The sequence below is a fragment of the Penicillium atrosanguineum genome, assembly GCF_028827265.1.
Source record: "Penicillium atrosanguineum strain IBT 20685 chromosome Unknown utg000008l_segment0_segment0, whole genome shotgun sequence".
Taxonomy (NCBI): Eukaryota; Fungi; Ascomycota; class Eurotiomycetes; order Eurotiales; family Aspergillaceae; genus Penicillium; species Penicillium atrosanguineum.
The window spans coordinates 545,254-568,904 of NW_026623140.1; the positions used below are offsets into that span (position 1 = coordinate 545,254).

A 23,651-nucleotide genomic window follows, 5' to 3' on the forward strand; every position below is an offset into this window, starting at 1 on the left:
ACTGGAAATTTTCTTGCATAGGGGATAATAAGGAGGTCTGGGCGGGTGAATATTATCTACTAATCGGGTCATCGCCGGTGCATGGGCCCGTGAATTCAATGCCGAAGATAGCCAAGAGACTGGGTCGAGAATAAGTAAGCCAGAAGGTTGAGAGTTTTATCTGGTCCATAAGTATGTCAGTATGTCAGTATGTCAGTATGTAAGAAAGGCCTCTGAGAGACCCCGTTCCAAGGCAGAGAGCATGTCATGCCAAGGGCCCCCACTCCGCGCCAAAAGAAAATTACGCGGACCCCTAAACCGGATCACGGGGAATTGCTTCTGGACAACTCACTTTCTTCCCATCCTTATCTCCTCCACCTCCCCATCAACCATGTCGCCCTCATCTCCCCCCGGCAAGCGCAAGCGCAGCGCTTCTCACCTCCCTGTCCCCGGCCCCGTCCCCGTCCCCGCCACAGCCGAGCTCCAACCATCTTCACGCGACGCGTCCGGCGAAGAAGGCGAGGACTCCGGCCCAGCCAATGCCACCCCCAACAAAACGAAGAAGAACGACAACGCCCCAGCATCCAAGCGAGCCCGCAAGAGCGGCGAAGCTTCCACCAACGGCGATGGTCCTATCCAACCAGAGGATCTCGGCGAGCCCTCCGAGACCACCGTGGCCAGCAGCGACATTGAAGGTCGACCCCGGAGCCGCCCGGGTCTGCACATTAAGCTCCCTGCGGATGAAGGCGAACAGAACACGATGGCGCCGCCCCAAATAGGCAAGTTGCAAGACCCAGTTGGATACCACACCAATCCGCCGCCGACGGGGCGGGCGGTGCGGGTGTACGCAGATGGCGTGTTTGATCTGTTCCACCTTGGGTGAGTATCAAGTGAATAGGAAACCGAGTATCCAGGATGAGATGCTAATGTCCATCCAGCCATATGAGACAGCTCGAACAGGCCAAGAAGGCTTTCGATGACGTGTTCCTCATTGTCGGTGTGACTGGCGATGAGGAGACTCATATGCGAAAGGGCCTGACTGTGCTGAGCGGTGCGGAGCGTGCTGAGACTATGCGTCACTGCAAGTGGGTGGACGAGGTCATTCCCAACTGTCCTTGGGTTGTGACTCCGGAGTTCCTGTCGGAGCACCAGATCGACTATGTCGCCCATGACGACCTCCCCTACCAGGCTGCTGAGGGTGACGATATCTACGAGCCCATCAAAGCACAGGGCAAGTTCCTTGTCACTCAACGGACGGAGGGTGTCAGCACCACTGGAATCATTACTCGGTTTGTGAACCTTGCAAGCTACAAATGGCGCAACAGGCTAACGCTCGCTCTTTATAGGATCGTCCGCGACTACGACCAGTACATCTCCCGACAGTTCAAGCGCGGAGCATCTCGCCAGGAATTGAACGTGTCATGGTTGAAGAAGAACGAGCTTGAGATTAAGAGGCATGTGGTGGAACTCCGCGACAACATCAAAAACAACTGGACGATGACGGGACAAGAGTTGGGCCGTGAACTGCGACAGATCTGGCAAAACAGCCGGCCCAACAGCCCTGCGCCCAGCGCACGCAACAGCATGGACTGGGGCAGCGGCCGCGGACCTCTGACCAGCCCGACGGGCGGCAGCAAGTCGCATCTGTCCCGCGTGGAGGCGCTCAACTCACCGCGCCCCGAGAGCCCAATTGGCGGAGCGCGGAACGAGGACTTTGCCACTGGATACAGCCTGGGATTGATTGGGGGTGTTCGCGCATGGGTATGATCCCTTCACTCTTTACCGAATTCCTTGTGCGCCGAAACTAACCTTCTACCAGATGATGCGAAGCCGCCAATCTCTCCAAGAACCATTTAGCCACCCACAGTCGCCCACCGACGAAGACGAGTCCGAGCCCACCAACAGCTACGACGAGGAAATCCGCGGGCGCGTCAAGGGCATGATGGGCCAGTAGATAGCCTTGCATCGCTCGCTCTCTCTCTCTCTCTCTCTCTCTCTCCCCCCATCACCTTTCCACCTGCACTTGCACTTGCATTCGGTTCATGTGTTATACTTTTCCGTTTCGGGCTTTGAGTTCCCAAATTGCAGGCGATAGTCTTTCGGTGCCTGGCGTTTTCTTGATGGTTCACTTGCCTTAATACTCCGCAATTGAATCCCTCTCCCCCGTTTGTGATTCAGCAGGATCCGGGTTTTTTGCGTTGAATACATTTCTGTTCATATGGCTGGAATTGAACGGGGCTGATATATGGATAGATCGCTGGCTCGGGATTTAGAGTGTAGATAGATACACACGAGTCTACACGGGGTGTCCAATACGATGCGTAATGCTCAAATGCTGACTTGAAGTGTGCTCTTTGGGTCTATCTCTTTAATGTCTATCTCTTGAGATGCCATGCAATCCACTTGTGAAGAAGCCACAAAGAAAAGACAAGAAAAGAAAAGAAAAGACACGACCAGACAAGAAACGAATAGGGTATCTAATCAAATCAGAATGCAAATCAGGCCTCAATCATCCACGGCCCATTTCTCTCCTTCGACGCCTCCTTCATCCCCAACTCCAGCTCAAAATCGACCTCCAACCCCTCGACATCCGCCAACGTAACCCCCACGCCCGAACACATCACCGCCCTCAACTGATCCCTCAACACCGCCGCATCCCTCACCAACCCACTTTCGATAACGCCCTTGGCAGCCTCATCACACCTCGCGGTAACCGCCAACTCAAAGGCAGTCAACCCCCTCACATCCAACAAAGGCACCAACCACCTCTCCTTTAAAACAAGCGGCAACTTCTGCCCGGCTACAACCACGGCTCCACCGCCCGTCACCGTCCCCGTAAACCGTCCCAAATCCACACTCAAGTTCAACTCCCTCAACCCTTCCAGCTGGGCCACACGGGCCCAGAAAGAGGTCCACAACGCATCACTATGCGTATGCGCATAGATGGACCCCTTATGATCCAACCCCGCCAGAGGTTCCCAAACAGGCATCCACTGAACGGTCAACCTGCGAATCGCGTTCCGCGCACGCAACGAAATTGCCTCGGAGAAGGCGATGAAAGTATACAAATCATCCACATCAATCGTCGAATTCCGATACACCAGATCTGCCGTCTCGGCGTAGATCGCCCGACACGTTCTCAAGAGCGAGACGTTCCCATCACTCACCAGATCGGGCAGTTGTTCATGGGTATGTGGGTAGAGGAGTCGATCCGAGTGTCCAGGGACACGACCATCATAGACGCGCCAGCGGGCCGGGGTCGTTGGGCAGCAGTGGCGGTGGTGCGTTAATTCGGTTTGAGGATTGGAGGGGGATGTGCAGCGGAGGTGGCGGAGTTTGTTTTTGATGGTTACGATGTGGAGGGTGGAGGGGGGGAAGACGTAGGACCAGATCATGGAGCGGATTTCGGGAGGGAGGCGAGAGAGGGGTGATTGGGATTGGGGGTTTGTATGTGGTGTGTAGGGGTTGATTGGGGGGGACGGAGAGGATGAGGAAGTTGGGGAGCAGATTTGTCGAGAGATTATTAGGTCGCGGACTGTGTTTGTCCAGTTGGAGGAGGTTTGGGTTGGGTAGTAGTGCCAGATGCTGTAGGGGTCGCGAATGACCCAGGCGTCGAAGTGGCGCATGTTGTAGAATGTAGATTGTACAGTGTACAGTGTATAGTAATATAGTATAGTAAGGGTAGTGTATGGTAATATAGTAGGTGCAGACTGTGGCGTAGATGCAGATATTGCAAAAGGTAAAGATCGATACGTCGATATCGCCAATTGCTCAGACGTAAGTAAAGACGGTGAAAATCTGGGGGAAGAAACCCACTTTAAACCGGGGCGAAGGATCCACAGCTAGTCTCATCGCCCTGCGACCATCGACGACGAAGGAGATGTTGAAAGAACCAATTAACAGAGTCGGGCGATCTCGGGAAGGCGTCGGCTTGCTGCAACCCGATGACGTCGAGGCGCCTGCAGTGGACTGATGCGGCTATGCTGAAATGGAGCAGTGTGCTCCGGATTCTGCAGAGTAGCGGAGCGAAGGCGAAGCTAGGAGATAGCGCGATGGACGGTGGACGGTGGACGGTGGATGGTGTATGTTCTATACGTCGTGTATGGTCTATGCTCTATATACCCGATTATATCATCGGTCATCGCTGGGCACGATGACTGGCGTATGTCCCCCACAAAGTCAATGCATATCTCCAGACCTCCCACTTCCCGGTGCACCTCACGCCTCCTCGTCAGCATCCTTGTATCTTTCCTCTTCATCATTCGCCCGTTCAGTCTCCCGCTCAGACTCCTGCTCAGGCTCAGACCCAGACCCAGACCCAGACCCAGCTTTCTCCGACTTTCCTTCCTGCATAACAGCCACCGCAATAGCACAGATCAAGATCAACGCCGACCCAGCCCAACTAATCAAACTCAACGTACTCCCCCAAACCACCTTATCGTAGAATAATGCAAATAGCACCTGTGTATACACCATACTCGTCGCCCTAGAGCCCTGCCCCTGCTTCCCCGCAATATCAGCCGGCGGCACATACGACAACCCCGCCGTCAGCAAAAACTGCAACAAGAACCCACAAACCCCCAACCCCGTCAACAAAACCCACTCGGTAGTATTCCCCGGAAACCGAAACGGCACCCCCGGAACAGCCAACATCGCAACCGCACTAATAATTGTCGTAACACTCGAAAAATAAGTAACACTAACAAGCGGATGCGCCCTGCGTCCAATCATCCTAATAGAAGTATACGCGCCAGCCGCGCCCAACACACCAAAGAACGCAACAACAGTCGCAAGAACATGATGATAAGAATCCGTTCCTTCATCGTCCTTCCGATCCCGGAATGGGCGCGCAATAAGGACAACACCGACGAGCGAGACGATTCCCGCCGCTTGTTGACGACGGGAGAATGTCTCACCGGGTATGAGTAGGGAACATGCGTAGCATGTCATGATAGGCGCTAGAAAGGTGATGACTGTGGCTTCGGAGAGGGGCAGGTATTGAACGGAGTAGTAGAGGCCGTAGACGCCCATGAAGCCGGAGACGGCACGGGTGATTAGGAGGCCAAGGACGGGTCGAGTACCAAGTGGTGACGGGACGGCGGCGTACCACATGTACAGGTAGCTTGCGATGGCTGTGATGGACATGCGGGCGAAGAGGACCTTTTGCTCTGTCAGTTGGGTTTCTATATCTGATCTGGGGTTGAGACATGATATGATATGCAATCCAATGAAATTCATATTGAAATTAAAATGGAAATGACGATTAGACAACTCACCTGAAATGGATGCATAGAACTATACATTTCCAGAATCTTCGTCATAACATTCATACTTGCGCCGAACATCTGCGCCATCAAGACGAGGAACATGCCCTTATTGCGTAACCAGAAGATGGCCCGTTTGCTGCGTGGCCGGGCGGTCTCGTATCCGTCATATTCATCGGCTGATATAGGACGAGGTTCATACTCGGCCAGAGGGTCGTCGTGGTAGCGCTCGATCGACAGGGGTGCGTCTGGGTGGTCTGACTGGATCCCATCGGAGTCGTTGGAGAAGTGCGGGGACTCCCCAGAATCTGAGTCTGGTTGGGGGGACATTTGAGGTTTCGTTGCTGTCGTGACGGTCGTGACGGTCGTGATTTAGGCGTTAATGGGTTAGACGGGGGTATTTATTAACATAAGTATGGGTTAGGGAGGAGGAAGGAATGATGTTGGGTTGTTCGAGTTTAGTGAAAAAATTGATGCTCAAGTCCGGTGACAGTGTGGAGACGGCTGTTGACGTTGGCCGCTAGCTTATTTCATCTGACTTCCCTTTTTGCTTCTTTTTTCTTTTTACTTACCTCTCTGTCTTTTGCCTTGTTTAGTTCTGCTTTTCGCTCTTGCATCTATTGAGGGGGTTATGTAGTCTGGTAGCTTATGCAAGTGTTACTGGAAATCTCGTATAATCGAACTATTATACGAGGTATGTCATGGGAAAAAGATGTATGCTACATTCTATACAAAAGTAAAAGTATCTCCACCCTTCTCACGCATCATATTTCCCACACGCGGGGTTCCCACCACACGCTCCAGCTTTAGAGCATCCCACTTGGAGAACAACACGCGGACACCACTCTCAGCCGCCTCGACCAACGCCGCCGGGTCTAGACCCAGGAACCCGACGATCTCCTGGTAAAAGGTCGGGTTCTCGGGCAATCCATACATGATCACGCGCTTCACGCCGCGCAGGTGGTACCGACGGAAATGGTGCGAACGTTCAGAATACAAAAGCACGGAGTGACGACCTGACATGAAATGACTGCGGGCGCGGGCGATCTCGCGCGGCTCGGTGTACTCGGAAATAGCGCCGAAGGAGACATTAGTAGTTTGAGCGGAGGTGGCGAAGTGGTTGCGCACGCGGACGAAATCAAGGTACGAGGGGACGAAGATCAAAGTGCCCGCGCTATTCTTGTTTCGTCCGGTGATGCTCTTCACAAGGTTGGATAGGATGGTGGTGGTGAAGTGCTTGAATCTGGCGTCTGGGTCCTTTGCTGGAGAGAGACTGTCGATTCGGGAAAAGGTTTGTTTGACCGAGACGGGGAGGGGTAGCGCGGTGATGGCGCCGGCGTAGGTTGGGGTGATTTTGACACGACCGGCGGTGTTTTGCATGTGTGTTGAGAAGAGGGAGTTGATCTCGGGGGTGATGTAGGATGCTAGCACGACCGTTTGCCGGACGTGCCGCGCTTGGTTGTCTAGGTACCAGTTGCGGACCCGGCTGAAGTCACAGCCGTGGGCTTCCTTGGGTTGCAGGTTGAAGTGCTGGAAGATGTATGTCATGTGGTCCCAGTTTTGCATGAGAAGGGCGTCAGCATGGTCGACTACTACGACTTCGATGGAAGACAAGAAGTCATGATCGCGCTTCTTGGCACTGAAATGGGTTAGCAGGGTGCTATCAATGTGATGGTAAGGATACTAACTCGGCCTGGTCCATAATTGTTCGCAGACCAAGGGGACTGGCGAAGATAACGTCCGAGTTGTAGAACTGCGCAAAGTACTTGACCGTCTTTCGAGTAAACTTCAATCCCAGTCGGAACATGTCGTCGTCGTTGCCGCCGAACAGCTCACGGAAGTCATCGGTCTTGTTGTCAAATGATGAGTCGTCGCGAGCCGAAAAAGAGTCTGTGAAGCGCTTCTTGTTCTCCTGCTGCTCGGCCTGGTAGAATCGTGAAATCGCCTCGACCACTCGAACACATGCCTGTCGAGTTGGCAAAATATAAAGGACCTTGGGACGGGTGAAACCCTGGTCACGGCACTCAATATCGGTATCGGGGTCTTTCGCCAGGCGTGCATTGTTCTTAAGCACCTGGTCTCGGGTCTTGATAAGATGGTTTACAGTGTGGAGAGCCATAATCTCCCGCATATCATCTGCGGAAGAGGCTGTTCGGTTGCCGAAAAGAACATCTTGGTATTCGAATACATAGGGCGCGATCTGCTGGGCCGGGCCGGTGATGTTGGGGAGCAGCTCTGCGGCACGGGGCTTCAACTTATTTTTGAGCTGCAAATCAAAGGTTAGTTCAGATCTAGTGTGCGACATCATTTTACGTACTTTGAGATTGGCCGTGCTCTTCATGGCCGGTAGTAAGGATGCCTTCTCTGCTCCCACGTCGGGAATGCTATGCACCAACCGGAGGCCATCCACTTCCTTCTTCGCCGAGATCCATTTATTGGCGGTGATTGACTCAATCTTCTTGGTGATGTCTGCGCTCTCCGGAAGGTTGAAGTGCTTCTCAAAAGGCCCGACGTGATCGTCATCATCCTCTTCCTGGGCATCATCTTCGTCATCAGACGGAGCCTGTTCCTGTAGCGCATCTTCACCTTGATCAGGCTCTTCCTCGACTGGAGCAGTCTGAACCTCCTCCTTGCCATCATTGGCAACCTTTCTCCGCTTGCGAGCGGGACCTGTCGAGTCGGAGTTGGCGTGGAGCAGCTCGAGCAATTCGTTGTAAGGGCGACCATTACTCTCCTCTTCCTCTTCCTCGCTACTACTAGACGAGCCCTCGTCCATCAGAGTGTCATCTCCAATGCTCTCATCAACAGGGCCGCTGGGCGCATCATCGCCGGAGGATTCGTCCGATCTGGACCGGGTTAGCTATACATCACGTAAAACGCTCCAGGCGCACTCACTCAGCATCGTGCAATCGCGAAGCAGCAAAGTTGTTTCTCCTAGTAGTACCGCCTCTTCCACCACGGCCTCGGCCTCTAGCACGAAAACCACCTCTTCCTCGTGGGGGAGCCATTGTTGTAGAAACTGACTTTTTTTTTTTTCCGGAGGTGAAATTGAAGGTCCAAGTGGCTTATCTTATCTTAGCGCGAAAATTCCCACACACAAAGAAGAAACGGAACAATCAGACGGCCAACTCCACTTTCAAGGAAAAATTGTCCCTCCGAGCTTTGCGTTGACTGAGTTTGGCCTTCCTCCAGATCATCCTCAAAACACCACATTCACCATGGCCGACTCCTTCCTTCACCTCGCCCGTCCCCTGGGCCCTGTCTCCGTGGGCACCGCTCCCACTACGGCCCCTCTTAACGTGGTCATCCAGCCGCAGGTACGTATGCAGTATGGGGGTATTGAGGGGCAAGCAACTAACCTCTTAGGCCGTCTTCTCCATCCTCGACCACTCGCTTCGCCGCAACGCCGATCAGGAACGTGTCATTGGAACTCTGCTCGGAACACGATCGGAAGATGGAGGTGAGGTTGAGGTGCGGTCCGCATTCGCCGTGGGCCACTCCGAAGCCGAGGACCAGGTCGAAGTCGACATGGAGTACCACAAGCAGATGCTCGCCCTGCACCTGAAGGCCAACCCGCGCGAGGTCCTCGTCGGCTGGTACGCCACCGCCTCCGAGTTGAACACCTTCTCCGCCTTGATCCAGAACTTCTACAGCGGCCAGGGCGACGGCACATGGCCGCACCCCGCCGTCCACCTGACTGTTTCCACCCAGCCCGGAAAGGACCTCGAGACCCGCGCCTACATCTCCGCCCCCGTTGGTGTCACTGCTGAGCGTGCTGCCGACAGCGCCGCCTTCATCCCCGTCCCCTACGAGCTCCGATACGGCGAGGCCGACAAGAGCGGTCTCGAGGCCATTGCCAACGCCAAGGATACCGAGGAGCGTTCTACCGGCATTACCTCCGATGTTGAGTCTCTGGAGCGTGCGATTGAGGAGGTCATCTCTATGATCGACCGTGTGTCGCGTTACGTTGAGTCGGTCATCGACGAGGAAACCCCCGCTTCCACCGCCATGGGCCAGTTCCTGCTGAACTCCCTTGCTCTTGCTCCCAAGGTCGAACCCGCCGACATTGAGCGCGACTTGTACGTTTGCCCTTTCATCTCATATATAGATACTCTACTAATACCTTTGCAGCAACAACCACATCCAGGACGTCTTGGTCGTTTCCTACCTGGCCAACACCATCCGCACACAGATGGAGCTGTCCAACCGACTAGCAACTGCTCAGCTCACCCTTGGTGGCGGCGAGGCCACCGGCGAGGGCAACCAGCGCAACCAGCGCGGCAACAAGGGAGGCCGTCAGAACAACCGCCCCCAGGACCGGGCTGCCACCGAGGAGGCGCGCGCATAGAGGGTTTAAAAGAGATGCATGTGACCAATTCCCTGGAGCTACCAACCTACCCGTTGATGTTTCTTATGTCTCGTTTTCCATGTTCCGACAACTATTGGGTTCGTACTTGTTTGTTTCTATCTACTTTATTTCTCCTTAACCTTTTTCCCTTTATCCCCTGCCCACCCTCTCCCTTTTTGTCTCGAACGCGAACACACCTATCTCTGTTTCCTTGTGGCTGCCCAGGCCTGGTCGGAAAAAAAGCAACGTGGCGCATCGGAGTATCTGGCTTTGTTCAGATAGAGTCGTGGGGTGAGGTGATGGAGTACTGCAGAAGTGACTGCAGAGAGTCAGAACTGGGCTTGGACCCGGTTTCACGAAGTCGCATCTTATCTGGGCGCGGCGTTAGTTATGATGAAATGGACATAAAATTGTTAGACCTGTTGGGACATAGCTTTAGGCATAAGCATGGAAACGGAGGGCTACGTAGTCTTTTCTGTTTTCCCATGAAATAAGCAAGCAAGAACAGAATGTGTCTGAAGTATTCTGGTTGCGTCCCAGCTTGTGCGCTATAAAGACGCCATTTTCTCGAATGCGGCAGAAGCATGACTTTGTAGTGTACCATGGATTGTCTCAAATGGTCTTTGGCAGGCTAGCTACGTGGTATGCCAATATTGAATACTGAGACAGGTCGTTGTTTGCACAAATAACCGTGTAGAGACATTGAGCAGAACCATGACCCTTTCTTCACAGGGTCTTTCAAGAAGTTTTCCAGGATGAAAGAACTTGGTGAGATCCAAGGGTTGATTGTCTTATGAAGTGTAGATAGGAAACTCATAAATCTCCCAAGCACTTGATCTATCTTTGATATCTCTATTCTACATATTTATAAAATACTACTGGTCCATTCCCATGCAAGTCTCCCATCAATACCATCTGATTTTACCCAGGTACGCCAACTAACCCAAAGTGACTACGTGCGTCCAATTAATATTCTATATTCAATCAGCTAACAAGGCCTAGCCCTCCAAAACTTGATGACGGCCCTCCAATGAGTGGAGACGAGTGGTTCGAATACGCCATCGAAGAGGAGCTAAGATTGAAAACAGAAGAAGAAGCCAGCCTTCGAGTATTAGAAGAAAAACACCCAGACAAAATTCTCGAAATGGTTACACCGGTCCTAGCAGGTCAAGAACAAGAACAAGAACGCGAAAGATGGGTCGAATGGCTCACACGCTGGGTATGCTGCACAAAAGGTACAGACCTCACCCTAACAGATATCCGCTACGCAAGAGTCTTCGCCGACAAAGCGCATAGAAGTCAAGGTGCAGCCGAGAGCTACGCTACGTTCATTCGAGATGATGAAGAGCTCGCGCGAGCAATCGGATGTAAATTGAAAGGAATAGTCAGTGTGACTGTCTCGAAAAGTCCGTACTGTGATTCAAACATCGTGAAAGCTCTCGTGCCAATAGGTACTGAGTCTCCCCTGGCCACTGTGCGCAGGATGACTGAACCGAGATCTCTAGACTCGGAGTCCTGTGCTAAGATTCAGCAGATGGAAGTGTCACAGGCCGTGCATCTAGGCAGACAGGAACTATGGAATGCTTGCGTACGATTCTTGAATACCGACGAGATTCAACGAAAGGTCGAGAGATACTCCGATCGATATGCTGCGATTCAAGAGCTTTCTTCTCGTCAGGCAGCGCAGCTGTATAGTGATCTGAGCATCTACCATCCGTTCTTCAAATATGCGATCCGCTCTGTGTTTCCACTTGCCGCAGCTCTGGTTGACACGTTCAAGACATCTTCGATTATGGACAAGGTTCAGGAAAATAGTCAACTTCCTCTAGAGGAAGGTCTAGTGACGAATGTGCTGAAAGGACTACAATCGATCTTCCCGGCTTGGAAATATCTCACCGATCTCGACAGACGTCTTGCCAGCAACGACGGCGAGTTCAATCATACAGTCACATTCGCCCACGTTCTAGTAGAAAACAACAGCATCGAACTCGTCCATGAATATCTTCTCCAAGGAGGCGACGTCCACGCCGGCGGACCCCGCTGGACACTCCTTCAAGCCGCCGTGTCAATGCACACCTACAACAGCAGAATGCACAAAATTCTCGGACTACTTCTCGACCAGGGCGCATATGTTACATTGGGTCAAGGCGAAAATGGCTCTGCGCTCCGAACGGCGGCTATTTACGGAAAATGGGTGCTGTTGGAGAAGCTTGTTGTTCGGTGTTTGTCTTCTGGGGCCTATAAGATTGCAGATGATCTACGATTCATTATGGATATTATGGAAGATCAGGGCGGTATAAACCCGGGAAAAGATTTTTCGGATTTGCCTGCTCCTGCACGCATCGCTAGGTATGCTAAAAGGCAGGTGCTTCGGATTGTTGAAGATCAGATTCGGCGGGATGAGCAGGAACTTGAGAGACATTGATGGTGTAATGTTCCATTCCTCTTTGATAGACTATCGCCTAGACTTATTCCGTTCAATCGGGGGGGTTCAACGTTGAAATGTTGTATGAACCCCCCTCACGTGCAAAATCTCGATTCTATCACATGCTTCTCTACTAAGCTCTCAATCAACAAATGCTACGCTAAGGATCAACCACCGGCTTCAAAAGAACCCGGAAATAAGAACGACGGAAGTTAGGCCGCCGAGTTCCACCAGGTTCACCGACAACCCCAAGCCAGCAGTCCTCAGAGTTGTGGGACCAAAGTGCTCGTTTCGGCGACTTGTCCGAGGGACATAGCTCAAAGCACACCCCACAACTCTGATCATTGATCATTGCTCAATCATCATATTCATTCCACTCGATTTCTAATACACAGGAGTACTCACTCCTTCACGCCTTCACGCCTTCATCCATTCACCCTCCCTTACCCTGATCCTCCAACCTCGGCCCCCCGAACTCTCAAACTCCTAAATTAAAGTTAAATCCACCGGAACCCTCGGTTACCTCCGATTGAATTACTCAATTCCATCCCATCGGCCTTCAACTTCCGAAGTCCTATTTACAGATTTCGTTTTCTTCCGACCACTTCCAAAAAAAAAAAATCCTGCAGAATCAACGGATATGGGGACCCCAGCGGAAACCCAACGGCCTCTAGGTCCACAAGCCCCACAAAGGATCCAAAAGGTTCCGACGGCCGCCACAAGTCACTATAAAGTGAAAAGCATGGCCTGTCAAGCCTGCTACGCGCGAAAAAAGCGCTGTGTCATCGCGCCTTCTCAATCCCGCTGCACGTATTGTTGCAGGGAGGGACAGGATTGTGTACCAAGGGAGCGACAGGCTAGGTATGTTCTTGTTTATGATCATATCCCATCATGATCATTCCCTACTTTCAGTTCGGCACTGAATCAGGCACGTACAAAAGAAGGATAACTAATACAAGGGGTATTACTAGGATCCAAAAACAAGAATCATCATCGTCATCATCAGCATCATCACCGGCCTCTTCTCATGGGTTGAATTTACGGTTACCGCAGGGTATCGACCATGAGGTACCGAGATGGGCAGCTGTTTATTCAATGTTCTCCGAGGTGTTGAGGTTGATTCCACCTGAATGGAACGAAGACGATAAGGATATGGAGAAAGAGCAACAAAATTCGGACGAAATAGACGAACGAGATAATGGCTATGCGGAAGCCGTCACAATACCAAATTCGACGAGTGACGACGTCAAAACTTATAATGAACCGTTGGGATCGGGGTTCTCTTTGGGGGAACTTGATGCTTTGCTTCGGTTTTAGGCATAGAATGGTGCATCGGCTATGGTATTATTATTGCACAGGATGAAGGCGTTGGGGCTATGAAATTGAGGTGAAAATTTGCAAGCGTTTTTGGTTTATTATACGCCATTAAAGTTGATAGATTGAGGCGAACAAGTGCCGTGGTCATCATTTGAGACACACAGAGTATACCCAGATGTTCATGCTCAACCAATTTAGGTCCCACAAATATCAAATGTGTACACTTCCAAGATTGCTTCGCCCTAGGCTAATTTCGGTACTGGATAGAACAAAAAAAAAACACGTATAAATGCAGGAATGATGGTATTATTCACGGGTATTTCAAATCAAAGGACATATCCCGTCCAAACTCCGGTATCATAGAAAGTAAAACAACGCCGATGGAGTTTAACTATATCCTGAATCCATGCACATGAAAGAAAGCAAAGAAAAGAGAGGAGAGATCATCACGACCGAATCACCCGATAGTCTTCCTCTTCTTAGGAACCGACTCCTCAGTAGCATCGGAGCCTCTCCGATTAGCAGCAGCTCTCTTTCCCTTACCTTTACCCTTCTTCCCAGTCACCGTACCAGTAACTGAAACATTATCATCGTCTTCAGGAACAGGAGCTCCTTTCTTTCCAGCACCCTTAGCAACCTGATCATCATTCTGATCGAAAGCCTTCCGCGCCTCTTTCAGCTCACGCTCCATGCGCAACAACTCCTGCACACGGCCGAGCTTGTTCGGATCCCGGCGTAGCGAGAAGCGGAAGTCGTCGACTTTGATCTTCTGGCGGCGGGCATGATGCGCGACCTGCGCGGCACCGTGGCATAATTCTAGGATGAAGTCTGTGACGATTTCGTCGAGGACGCGGATTGTTTCGGGGAGGGGTTCCCCGGAAAATGAGTGATGCGGGGGCTGGATCGCCGTAGGCTAGAAGAAGGTGGCGCACTTTTGGATCTTAGATTCTGGTTGGAGATTGAGTTGGGATGGTAGATAGTGGCTTACTCTCAGGACCAAAGTTCATCTGGCCCTTGTGCCGGGCCGCACGGGCTCGTGGCTCGGCCATGTTGAATCGAACAGACTTTTTTCTGGGGGGGTTTCGAACTGTCGGTGCTAGTTCTGCTGCTGGTCCTGCTATTGGCGTGACCGAAGGCGGGATAGGAACGTATGCGGATTTGTAGCCCGCGCGGAGAAGATCTAGGTCTTGAGGATTGAAAACTCCGGGATGCGCAAGCACGGACGGAGGTGCGGGAGAACGGTATGAATTCGACCGTGAGTGTCGCGGTGGAGTTTTATGTTCGTGCGCGTATTGACCCGCTTTAGCAAGAGCTCTTTCCTGAGGACCAGGATTCGAAGTAGGTCTGGCCTGCGGTGATGCAAACGTATTGCGGAAAGCTGGGGTTGGACTCGGATTCGAACTCGGCCGGGGCGTGAAGCGCTGCGGGTTGTAAAGTTGAGGTGAGTGCCGATTGACAGGTGGTCTGAAGCCTGCTGAAGAAGGAGGGTGATGAGAAGCTGGAGCAATAGTTGCAGGCGGAGACGATTGATGCCGGGACACCGGGCGGTCTGTGCATCTGGCAGACATGGCGGGCAGAAACACGAGTTGCCTCGTTGCTCTTGCACACACTCGCTGATCTTACTTTCGTCTCTTTCTGGGGCGTGAAGAAACTGCGATTCAAGATGGTAAGTTTAAGATTCTTTGCAGCTGAAGGCTGAGGTGCTGGGGAAGTGATGTCGAAGCTGTTTAGGCAGAGGCAGCGCACCTCAGCATACTGTGTACTTTCCCAGACGACGACATCACTAACAAAGTGACTCATCTAGTCGGCCCTTTTCAACTTCCAGTCACTATTGATGGTGATCCTCTTGCTTATTTGCACGAGCACCTATGCGCACTCGATCATGCCCGGAATCATGGACCGTAACCAGAATGGGTAGGTCCTGATGCTCAACTCGTGGAGCTGCTGAACTGACGAAAATAGATTGTTTGGGATATTCTGGAAGTGCGCGAGAGTGGGAGAACGTCTCAGTCCCTATGTCAGCATATGCTGTTTCCTGATGGCCGTGAGTTGCTGAAAACCGCCCCCCCTCGTTCTGGTAGATCAGTACTGACAGCCCATTGCTTGACAGGTCTCTATCTTCCTCGGTGGCTAAACGCCTTTCTCAATCCCAATCCTTCTCAATGGCGATACTGAACTGAAAGAGAACGAGAGTGAAAGGCTCCAGCTGGTCAGTAAAGGACAAAACCGGTGTTACGGGACGTACTTCTTCACTTAAAGCGAGATACTTTCAAGCGCATGAGAAATTTCATAATGATTCAATGTATTGTACATAAGAGCCAAATTTACACAAGTGGCAACGCTCCGGCGCCAGGCCCATGCCATGCAGAATTCTATAAAAAAAAAAAGTACAAGGGTATCCATCTCACTTTGCTCACTTGAGCACCAGTTTCTGTAATCCCATATCGAGCAGCTGGTCTTCCGACTCACCCTCAGCAGGGCTGCTGGTCTCATCCTCCGGCTTGGAAGTCACCTGCTGAGAGCTCTGTTCGGAATATAACTTATCCAGCTCGTCAATGGCAACCCAGAGACGCTCTGGATCGCGAAGATAGCGCAAAGTCTTCATGGTGTAGGGGTCAATGACGAATCCCTGTTCTTCCATTGCCTTGATAGCGGCAGCAGTCTCTTCGACATTCTGTTCGCTGACGTGACCACTGATGATGGTGTTCCAAGTGACTTGGTCATACTCGACTTGGTGCTTGGCCATCATTTCCATGATAGTCTCAGCGGCTGCAGGTTGCCGGTTGTAGATAAAAGCGCTCAGCAAGATGTTCCAGGTGCGCGCAGTGGGTCTCGGGGATTTAGAAGAACGAAGCATGTCTTCGACAAGGTACACACACGACCGCAGTGCATGAGGATTGTCGCGCATCGCAATGAGGAACTCATTGTAGGTGTGGTCAGTCTCCGCGAGAAGAGCGATAGATGGGTGATCATTCTTTACCAATTCTCGGAATCGGTGGTAGATTACTTGCACCGTTGAGAGGCGGTTCTGGCAGCGGAAGTAGGTCGCAATCATAATGTACAGGGCGATGGGATCTGGAGGGGCATTAGAGCCTCCTGCTCGAGGCGTATAGTGTTGCGGGATGAGGAGGAGGTCTTTCAAGGGGGTGATGTCGTATAAAGTGTTGTACATATCAAGCATGGAGTAGAAGACCCCCGCGGGATCGGAGTCTGCATCCATATTCTTGGCGGTGAAAACGTAGTGAGAATGGAATATCTTGTTGGCGATGTATGGGTGATTGTGGAGATCTTTATCTTCCTTGAGTTTATGGATCAAGTTGTCGACTCGGCCCCGGTCTCCGCGTTTGACTGCTTCGGTCAACAGAGTCAAGTAGGTGTAAGAGTCGAATTCGTAGTCGTGATTCATCATGAAATGAAGCATATCGGCACCGAGTTGTGAGTCGCCGGTCTTGTAAGCATTTGCCAGCACCAAGTTCATCATGTCCCGGTCAGGTCGAACACCCATCTTCAAAAGTTGTGGAAGAATCTCAAAGTTGCGTCCATTCTCGCCATCTTGAACACGGTCTAGAGTCAAAAGCTTGCAGCAATGCCGAAGGACTCCCTCAGAATTCAATGTGAATTCGGGGTCTTTGAGCATGGGAATAAACTCGAGGGACTTGAGTGCTCGATCCACATCTCCAAATTCCGTGAACCGCCACATGAAGCACAAGGCAGTCTCTGGGGTCAAATCAATGTGTCTTCCTGTTACCGTCTGGAGGGCGAAGTTTACGCCTTCATGGCTAGCTCGTTGAATATAGAGCCGAACACCCTTCTGTGATGCAGAAAGGATAGGCCAATCCTTCGGATTCAAAGCAGCCTCGATCAGCGACTCATAAGTGTGAGTACCGCCCACCCAATCCTTCAGCCAGTCTTCATAGTAAAATCTGTCCAAATAAAGGAAGCAGTCGGATACCATGGTACAGTCCGGCTTCTCTCCGCTCTCCGTTGTAACAAGTAAAAATTCCATCAAGAGTTTTGGGTCATTCTGCATCAGCCAGAAGGCCAGGCGCTGCCAGCAAGCGGCCTTGTCGCGTCTTGGCAAGGCCTGCCAGGAGTCCCGAAAACTTCCAAGACAGTCTGTCTGGATCTTTTCGAGCAGCGCTTGACTATCCTCCTTCAATCCTGGTATCACAGCTTGCCTTGATACCTCACGCTCGTAGTGCTTTGCTTTGTAGATCTCTCCATACGCCAACTGCCACTGTTCAATGCCCAACCCCCGCGAGACGTAGAGCGAGTTGCCCTTGACGACTGCCGCCAGATACGTCGATTTCGGGTTGAAGTATCGGTCTTTTGCTGCGATCTCGGCATTGAGTCGGCGAAGCACGGCGGCTGCGTGTTCAGTATTATGGCCTTGCGCTGCCAGGATCCCGCGGACCCTCTTCATAGACAGCGGCCGCGTGGTGAGCTTTCGTAAGCCACTTTCGGACTTTTGTAAAATGGTCGCATTTCCTGGCTGCTCATTCTTTCTCTCCTCGGATTGCTCTGCGGGATTTGAATGGTTGTCCCAGTCTGGGCTTTCCAACTCCTTGTTGATGACCGGATGTAATGACGCAGGCGTTGTGAAATCGTGCGATTCGGTTCCGGGGTCCCTAACCGACGTCGCATAGCTGGAGATATGCTTGACACGGTGTGCAACGTTCGACGTCCCCAACCTCCGAGGCCAAAGGCCGGAGTTCCTACATTGTGCTGGGAGCCCTTTAAGGCGGAAACGGGCAAGCTGATGTGGACACAATGACATTCAGAGTCCTGCGATCGCACGCATGAGGAGAGAGGAAAGATGTGGGTTGTCTGGTTCTGGCAAGAAATCAAGTGGAAGTTGATCGTTGGTCCGAAAGATAAAGATGGAAAGCCGCCCGATTTTGCTGTGGCTAGTGTGTGGCGCGCCCCATCACCTTCAACCCGCAACTTTTCTCCAGCGGACTTTATATTCGAGGTCGCGCTCGTCATTCTACCTCCAGAGAGTTTTCAATCTCTTTCTTCATCATCCACGCCTTCTTCAACTCACACATCCGAAACCATGTCGTCCAATCACGCTTCTCTGGATGCGGCATCCACCGACCGTAAAACCCGCCTCGCCAAGCTCGCAGCACTGAAGCGCAAGCAGCCCGAGCCCGAGACAGAAGAAGCCGGTGGCGATGAGGAATTACCAGATGCTGATGATGTGACCACAAAATACATCTCCGGCCGCAACTATGACGCCGAGACCCGCGGACCGAAATTGGGATTTGAAGAAGGCCCACAAGAAGGCAAAGTCACGGTGGAAGCACAGGCCGCAGAGATCGCAGAGGCAGTGAAGGAACAAGCGCAGAAGGACGAAGAAGATGCGCCCATTGATCTGTTCAAGCTACAACCAAAAAAACCCAACTGGGACTTGCGGCGTGATCTGGACGAGAAGCTCAAGACGCTCAACGTGCGGACTGAGAATGCGATTGCCCGACTGGTGCGACAACGGATAGAGAATGCGCAGCGTGTAGCTAAGGAGAAGGGAGCTTCCAATGGCCAAGGCGAGGAGGTGGGCATTGAAGGAGACGCATTGGTGGAGGGAATTCATTTGCGCGAGCAGCAGGAAGCCCAGGACGAGGATACGATTTGATGTGATACCCTGTTTTTTCAAGGATGGTGGGATTGTTTCCAACTCTTCTGCTATTGTACTATTTTATCTCATTTCCATCTGCACTTTTGCAGTCATAAAGAGGCGTTGGAAAGGTCTTGAACATTGGGATGTATGGAATGCTATTAATACAATTGTTCTCAATGGAACGTGAAGTGAACCCATGTGTGGTTTTCCCAGATTCAAAAGTTGCGCCGGTGATCTCCTTCCAGAATACATCAAATTAAACCCATTTTTCCAATCCACCCTCTACCGTGCATGATTCATCGCCTGGGTTAGGGCAAGTCGCTTGCTAAACGGACTCAGGCTTCGCTCTCGAGGCGGTTCTGGCCGTACTCTAGGGTCCTGTCTGGAGCGTCCCGAGGAATTTCCGTGAGCCGAAGGGCTCGCTCGGTCCCGGTATGACCGTCTTCCAGCGCGGTCGGTGGTAGTCTCCGGGGGAGTTATGGAGCGTCGCTCCTTGGCAATTCGGCTCTTGTCGACACTACGACTGCGTCGGTCGCTTCGGCGATGAGTTCCGGAATCACGGTGTCTTCCTCGTTCTTCAGGGCTGCTCTCCCGACGACGTCGGCGGATATTCCTATCCTCAGTCCACTCCCTTGACCTCGAGCGTTGTCGTGCACCGGAGGAATATGATGAGGCAGACTGAGATGCATCACTATATCTTCTCTTGCGAGACTTAGGAGGTGGTGACACAGAGGCGGCCTGGCGCCCATTGCTCTGTGAGCCGTGCTTGCTACGGCGGTCCGGCGATGCCGAGACGGATCGGTTGGTAGAAATTGTGGAAACCGAGTTCGTCGAATGAGATGACAATGATCTCGTCCTTTTGGGAGAGCGTCCATGGCGATCTGTCGTATCCTCTCCATCAAGATCTCTTTTCCGACCTCGCTCTTCGTCTCGTTTGGCAAGTATGTCATCCGCCACGCCGTTTCTGTAGTTTTCATTTAGAATCGAGGGTTTGAGGTAATCATGATTGCCATTTAAGACAGCGGTAGAGGACTTACGACTGAGTCAGGTCACTGGGAACCTCCGTCGAGAGCTTAGGCATCAACCTTGGGTTCTGCAACTGCTGTGTTCGCGACGGGCGCGAGGTATATGGACGCTCTTGTGTAGTCGCCTTGCATTCATAGCTGTAGTGCCGTATAATGGGGTCAGCATGTCGCTCAATGGAAAGACATATCATGGTCACATATCTCGTTTCAAACACTTCTGGCATAAAGTGCTCGCCGAAGCTTTTGACGGGCCTCGGAGCCCGGGAGCATTGCGGTAACGGTTCATGGGAACATTCACTTGCGAGTGAGAAATCAGAGAAAGTTGCCGAGAAATGAGGAAGATGTCAAAAGCGAAAAACCCCTTAGTGAAATATCAAGATATCCAACCCAGCTCCCCGCGGTTGCTCAATTAAAACGGGAAATAGTAGGCGCGCGGTAGAAGCGGTCGGGCGCGGCAAAATTGAACCCACGAACCTTCGGGCGTTGAAGAATAATCACAGCTCGACCTCTCCAACGCTCCTTCTCTACCAACCTATTCCAGTACGGACTGAGAATTCACTGGAGTGTCAGAGTTCCGTGGATCTTTGTGCGGCCTCACCCACTTGGACCCTCCGCCCCAGTTGGACCTCCTTGCAATCTCAATTCGGGGTCTTTATCACCAGACCATGAACCAGCGTTGACATCGTGTAAGGCCCGCTTTCCTAAATGGCCGTTGTGCTAGATGCGATGGCTCTCATAGGCTTCCTCGTCTAGATGATTAGATTCGTTTGACCCAGTGCTAACTTTGATTTTACCGCAGCTTTCCTCATGGCGAAGACCCTTAATCAGAGATATGTCTTTCTTTTTTGGCTTGTGTGAAGCGGGATTCTTCAGCTATTTCTTTTACATTCAAAACTCGGTCAACACTTGTATTTCGCCAGAGATCTGTTGATTTCAGCTGTGTTTCGACGTGGATTTCTGTTACCTTCGTGAAATCTTGAAATCGACCTCAACATCCCACGGTGTAGCTTGAAATGGCATCTCAGAGTCCCCCTCCAGGAGATCCCAATTTCTCCTTTGCAAAGGTGTGTATTCCATGCACCTCAACTCCGATCTTATTGCTAATCTCCCCTCCAGATCGCTGCCATGTCCGCAATTCCCAACCCCCATTCGTCCTCAGCATCAGTTGAGAGCAACAGCTCTCAGCTTGCGACGACCTCTCATGTCTCCGAATCCTTCAACACTGGCGCCCCACTACCTCCACATTCCTTGAACACAATCAAACAGAAGATTGCCTCGAGCGATCCTGCAGTTGATCACGTAGGCAGAGCAGTGCAGGACATTGACATCACCTTACAGACAGACCGGGAAGGGTCTGGATCTTCAATTGACGACCAGGAGAATATTCTTCTCAAGAGAGAAAACTCCTTTGAAGATGATCGAACTCATATTTCTAATTCTTCCACTAAAATGACCAACTTTGACTCTAAGAGCTTGGCCTCTGTGACCACATTCGCCATGGACGAAAAAGACTCGGTGCGACCCGATGACAGTGCGAGTGTGCAAGCTATCGATGAAGAGGAGTCTCTTTCGGGTGCCACATCTGGTGCACCAAACTCAGTCAGTGGCTCTGAAGCTGGAGGACGTCTTTTCCGCGATCAATTCCGCGATGGAAACCCTCTAAGATCTCGTGGAGTTCTCCCTGTACCCGGCCCTCTTTTCAACGATGGCGATTCGCGTGGCACGATCACTATCCCCCCAGACTCTGTCGCAAACAACTTCATTATCGCGGCCAATCCTGACGGTCTGTCGGATGGCTCAAGCATACATGGGTTCCCTCTCGAACCTGACGAGAAACTTTTGGAGGCAATGAAATCTCCAAAAGACCGTCTGACGGTTCTTCAGCTAGAGGAAAGGATTCGTTACTTCATCAAAGAGTCCACGTAAGTGTTTCGCCAGTTCAACCATGCCAGTTGGGTGTTAATCATGAACCAGTGAACAATCTTTGGAGCTGCCTCCTTCTAATGGATTCCAACGACTCCTCGCTCATAAACTCGGAGATTATTACCACCTGACCCATTTTGTGGATAACAACGTGACCTCTGTCAGGCTGCATCGAACACCTTTCTGCAGACTGTAAGTCGATTCTCTTTTCTCCCCGAGGACAAATAGCTAATTCGACCAAGCCCCGAACCTATCTCCGCAGTACATGCTGCCACTAGCACTACCCCGCCCCCAAGTGTCCCGGCCATGAAAATTATGCGTCGAAATGACGATCGACGATCTGCCGAAGGAAGTATCGCAGCGAGCTCGTCTGTTCAGTCCAAGGCTACTTCCGAGGCCGGTGATAGCGGCGCAGAGGGTGATCGCGCAGGCTCATCGGCCGATACCAAGGATCGAATGACATTGACCCGCGAAGAGCGCGAGGCCAAATATCAGGAGGTTCGAGAGAGGATCTTCCGTGACTTCCCCGATAGCGTCAAGTCAGATACGACCAGTGGCGAGTCCAATCCTGACATGTCACGATCCAGCTCTACGAGTGGCCGCAGGAAAAACAACAGGCAGCGAACTCCCCATGATGATAGCTTTGAAGCCCGATCTCAGTTCAACGCCTACTATCCAGGCATGCAGTACAACAATGGTCAGAGTCAAGCTCCATACAATGTCGGTGGCAACGACGGTTCCTACGCTACGCAACAGGTTCCTTACCTGGTTGGACCTGGTGTACCGCCACCCGCCACGGGCTACATGCCTGCCGGTCAGAACAGTACCGTGCACCCCGGACAGATGGGTGGCGTGAACAATCCACCCCAGTATCCAATGGCTATGTCGCCGCAGATGGCCTCTAATGGCTCGTGGCAAGGAGGAAGCATGCCGCAGCAGTCGCCATTCGCTGGATACGCATCGATGAGCCAGTCCGGCATGATCAATCAAGGCATGATGAACCAACCGTTGCCAAGCACTTCCTCGCCGGCTATGAACACCTTCCCCATGCCTCAGTCTGCCCAGTACCAGCCGAATCCGCAGTGGGGCTCCCCGCCCTACTCTGGAAATTACCAGCAATCACCTCAACGAAACCAAGCTCCGGTTCATTGGCCCAACTACCCCTCCCAGTCGATGACCTCCAACCTGGCGGCCTATCCATACGCGCAGTACCCTGGACAGCATCTTAACCCCACACTTCAGAATACCGGGTCTTCTGTGATGCCAGGCAACTACAATGCTAGGTCTCACTTCAACCCTCAAACCCGCTCTTTCATCCCCGGCGGTGCACCCTCGACACGCAACCCGAGCCGAGGTGCCCAGCATCCGATGCAGCCGTTCAATGGCATGCCTCAGGCTTCATGGATGGCATACCCAGAGCCTAACCCCCAGAATCGGGGCATGGAGCATCCTTCCGCAGCAAGCACAGCCCGCGTGCCAAATCTCCCTAATCTGCCCAATCCAGGCCGGGACTCTATCGCCAAATGGGGCACCCCGTCTCATCTTCCTCCCAAGCCACCGCCGTCCGAGGTGAAGTCCGGCTTCGATATGAAGCACCGGATGGGACCTCCTCCGGTTCCCGCGCCCTCCTACCCTGGAAATGGGATTCCAGTTGCTCAAAATGGCCCGCTGGTCATTACTGGAGGTGCAACCGTTTCAAAAACGAACTAAGATCTGTCCGATGATTTCTTACTGTCCAAGTATGTCTGTGGAG

General features: G+C 52.1%; 12 protein-coding genes across 12 annotated transcripts; 6 read left to right on the plus strand and 6 right to left on the minus strand.

The window, feature by feature from the left end:
- Positions 1–370: 370 nt before the first annotated feature.
- N7443_009689 (choline-phosphate cytidylyltransferase) lies at positions 371–1,933 on the plus strand (the record flags this gene model as incomplete). The annotated part of the gene is made up of 4 exons (XM_056889745.1): positions 371–858; positions 918–1,268; positions 1,326–1,740; positions 1,799–1,933. The coding sequence occupies 4 exons, from the start codon at positions 371–373 to the stop codon at positions 1,931–1,933; spliced, it is 1,389 nt and encodes a 462-aa protein (XP_056736236.1).
- Positions 1,934–2,477: 544 nt separating this feature from the next.
- Positions 2,478–3,605, minus strand: N7443_009690 (uncharacterized protein; the record flags this gene model as incomplete). The annotated part of the gene is made up of 1 exon (XM_056889746.1): positions 2,478–3,605. One exon carries the CDS (start codon positions 3,603–3,605, stop codon positions 2,478–2,480), a length of 1,128 nt encoding a protein of 375 aa, XP_056736237.1.
- Positions 3,606–4,197: 592 nt separating this feature from the next.
- N7443_009691 (DMT family transporter) lies at positions 4,198–5,573 on the minus strand (the record flags this gene model as incomplete). Its single annotated transcript, XM_056889747.1, has 2 exons — positions 4,198–5,139; positions 5,256–5,573. The coding sequence occupies 2 exons, from the start codon at positions 5,571–5,573 to the stop codon at positions 4,198–4,200; spliced, it is 1,260 nt and encodes a 419-aa protein (XP_056736238.1).
- A 396-nt stretch (positions 5,574–5,969) lies between these two features.
- N7443_009692 (UTP25 family protein) lies at positions 5,970–8,251 on the minus strand (the record flags this gene model as incomplete). The annotated part of the gene is made up of 4 exons (XM_056889748.1): positions 5,970–6,882; positions 6,932–7,509; positions 7,561–8,089; positions 8,139–8,251. The coding sequence occupies 4 exons, from the start codon at positions 8,249–8,251 to the stop codon at positions 5,970–5,972; spliced, it is 2,133 nt and encodes a 710-aa protein (XP_056736239.1).
- A 210-nt stretch (positions 8,252–8,461) lies between these two features.
- On the plus strand, positions 8,462–9,591 carry N7443_009693 (eukaryotic translation initiation factor 3 subunit F; the record flags this gene model as incomplete). The annotated part of the gene is made up of 3 exons (XM_056889749.1): positions 8,462–8,560; positions 8,610–9,322; positions 9,375–9,591. 3 exons carry the CDS (start codon positions 8,462–8,464, stop codon positions 9,589–9,591), a joined length of 1,029 nt encoding a protein of 342 aa, XP_056736240.1.
- A 1,144-nt stretch (positions 9,592–10,735) lies between these two features.
- On the plus strand, positions 10,736–12,016 carry N7443_009694 (uncharacterized protein; the record flags this gene model as incomplete). Its single annotated transcript, XM_056889750.1, has 1 exon — positions 10,736–12,016. One exon carries the CDS (start codon positions 10,736–10,738, stop codon positions 12,014–12,016), a length of 1,281 nt encoding a protein of 426 aa, XP_056736241.1.
- A 1,774-nt stretch (positions 12,017–13,790) lies between these two features.
- Positions 13,791–14,901, minus strand: N7443_009695 (putative transcription initiation factor TFIID subunit 13; the record flags this gene model as incomplete). Its single annotated transcript, XM_056889751.1, has 2 exons — positions 13,791–14,149; positions 14,322–14,901. 2 exons carry the CDS (start codon positions 14,899–14,901, stop codon positions 13,791–13,793), a joined length of 939 nt encoding a protein of 312 aa, XP_056736242.1.
- A 95-nt stretch (positions 14,902–14,996) lies between these two features.
- On the plus strand, positions 14,997–15,467 carry N7443_009696 (protein kish; the record flags this gene model as incomplete). The annotated part of the gene is made up of 4 exons (XM_056889752.1): positions 14,997–14,999; positions 15,138–15,247; positions 15,296–15,377; positions 15,444–15,467. 4 exons carry the CDS (start codon positions 14,997–14,999, stop codon positions 15,465–15,467), a joined length of 219 nt encoding a protein of 72 aa, XP_056736243.1.
- Positions 15,468–15,746: 279 nt separating this feature from the next.
- N7443_009697 (pentatricopeptide repeat protein) lies at positions 15,747–18,110 on the minus strand (the record flags this gene model as incomplete). Its single annotated transcript, XM_056889753.1, has 1 exon — positions 15,747–18,110. One exon carries the CDS (start codon positions 18,108–18,110, stop codon positions 15,747–15,749), a length of 2,364 nt encoding a protein of 787 aa, XP_056736244.1.
- Positions 18,111–18,389: 279 nt separating this feature from the next.
- On the plus strand, positions 18,390–18,965 carry N7443_009698 (CCDC12/cwf18 family protein; the record flags this gene model as incomplete). The annotated part of the gene is made up of 1 exon (XM_056889754.1): positions 18,390–18,965. One exon carries the CDS (start codon positions 18,390–18,392, stop codon positions 18,963–18,965), a length of 576 nt encoding a protein of 191 aa, XP_056736245.1.
- A 267-nt stretch (positions 18,966–19,232) lies between these two features.
- Positions 19,233–20,166, minus strand: N7443_009699 (zinc finger CCHC-type containing 10; the record flags this gene model as incomplete). The annotated part of the gene is made up of 2 exons (XM_056889755.1): positions 19,233–19,914; positions 19,988–20,166. 2 exons carry the CDS (start codon positions 20,164–20,166, stop codon positions 19,233–19,235), a joined length of 861 nt encoding a protein of 286 aa, XP_056736246.1.
- An 822-nt stretch (positions 20,167–20,988) lies between these two features.
- Positions 20,989–23,608, plus strand: N7443_009700 (putative R3H domain protein; the record flags this gene model as incomplete). The annotated part of the gene is made up of 4 exons (XM_056889756.1): positions 20,989–21,039; positions 21,092–21,897; positions 21,950–22,090; positions 22,141–23,608. 4 exons carry the CDS (start codon positions 20,989–20,991, stop codon positions 23,606–23,608), a joined length of 2,466 nt encoding a protein of 821 aa, XP_056736247.1.
- Positions 23,609–23,651: the final 43 nt, after the last annotated feature.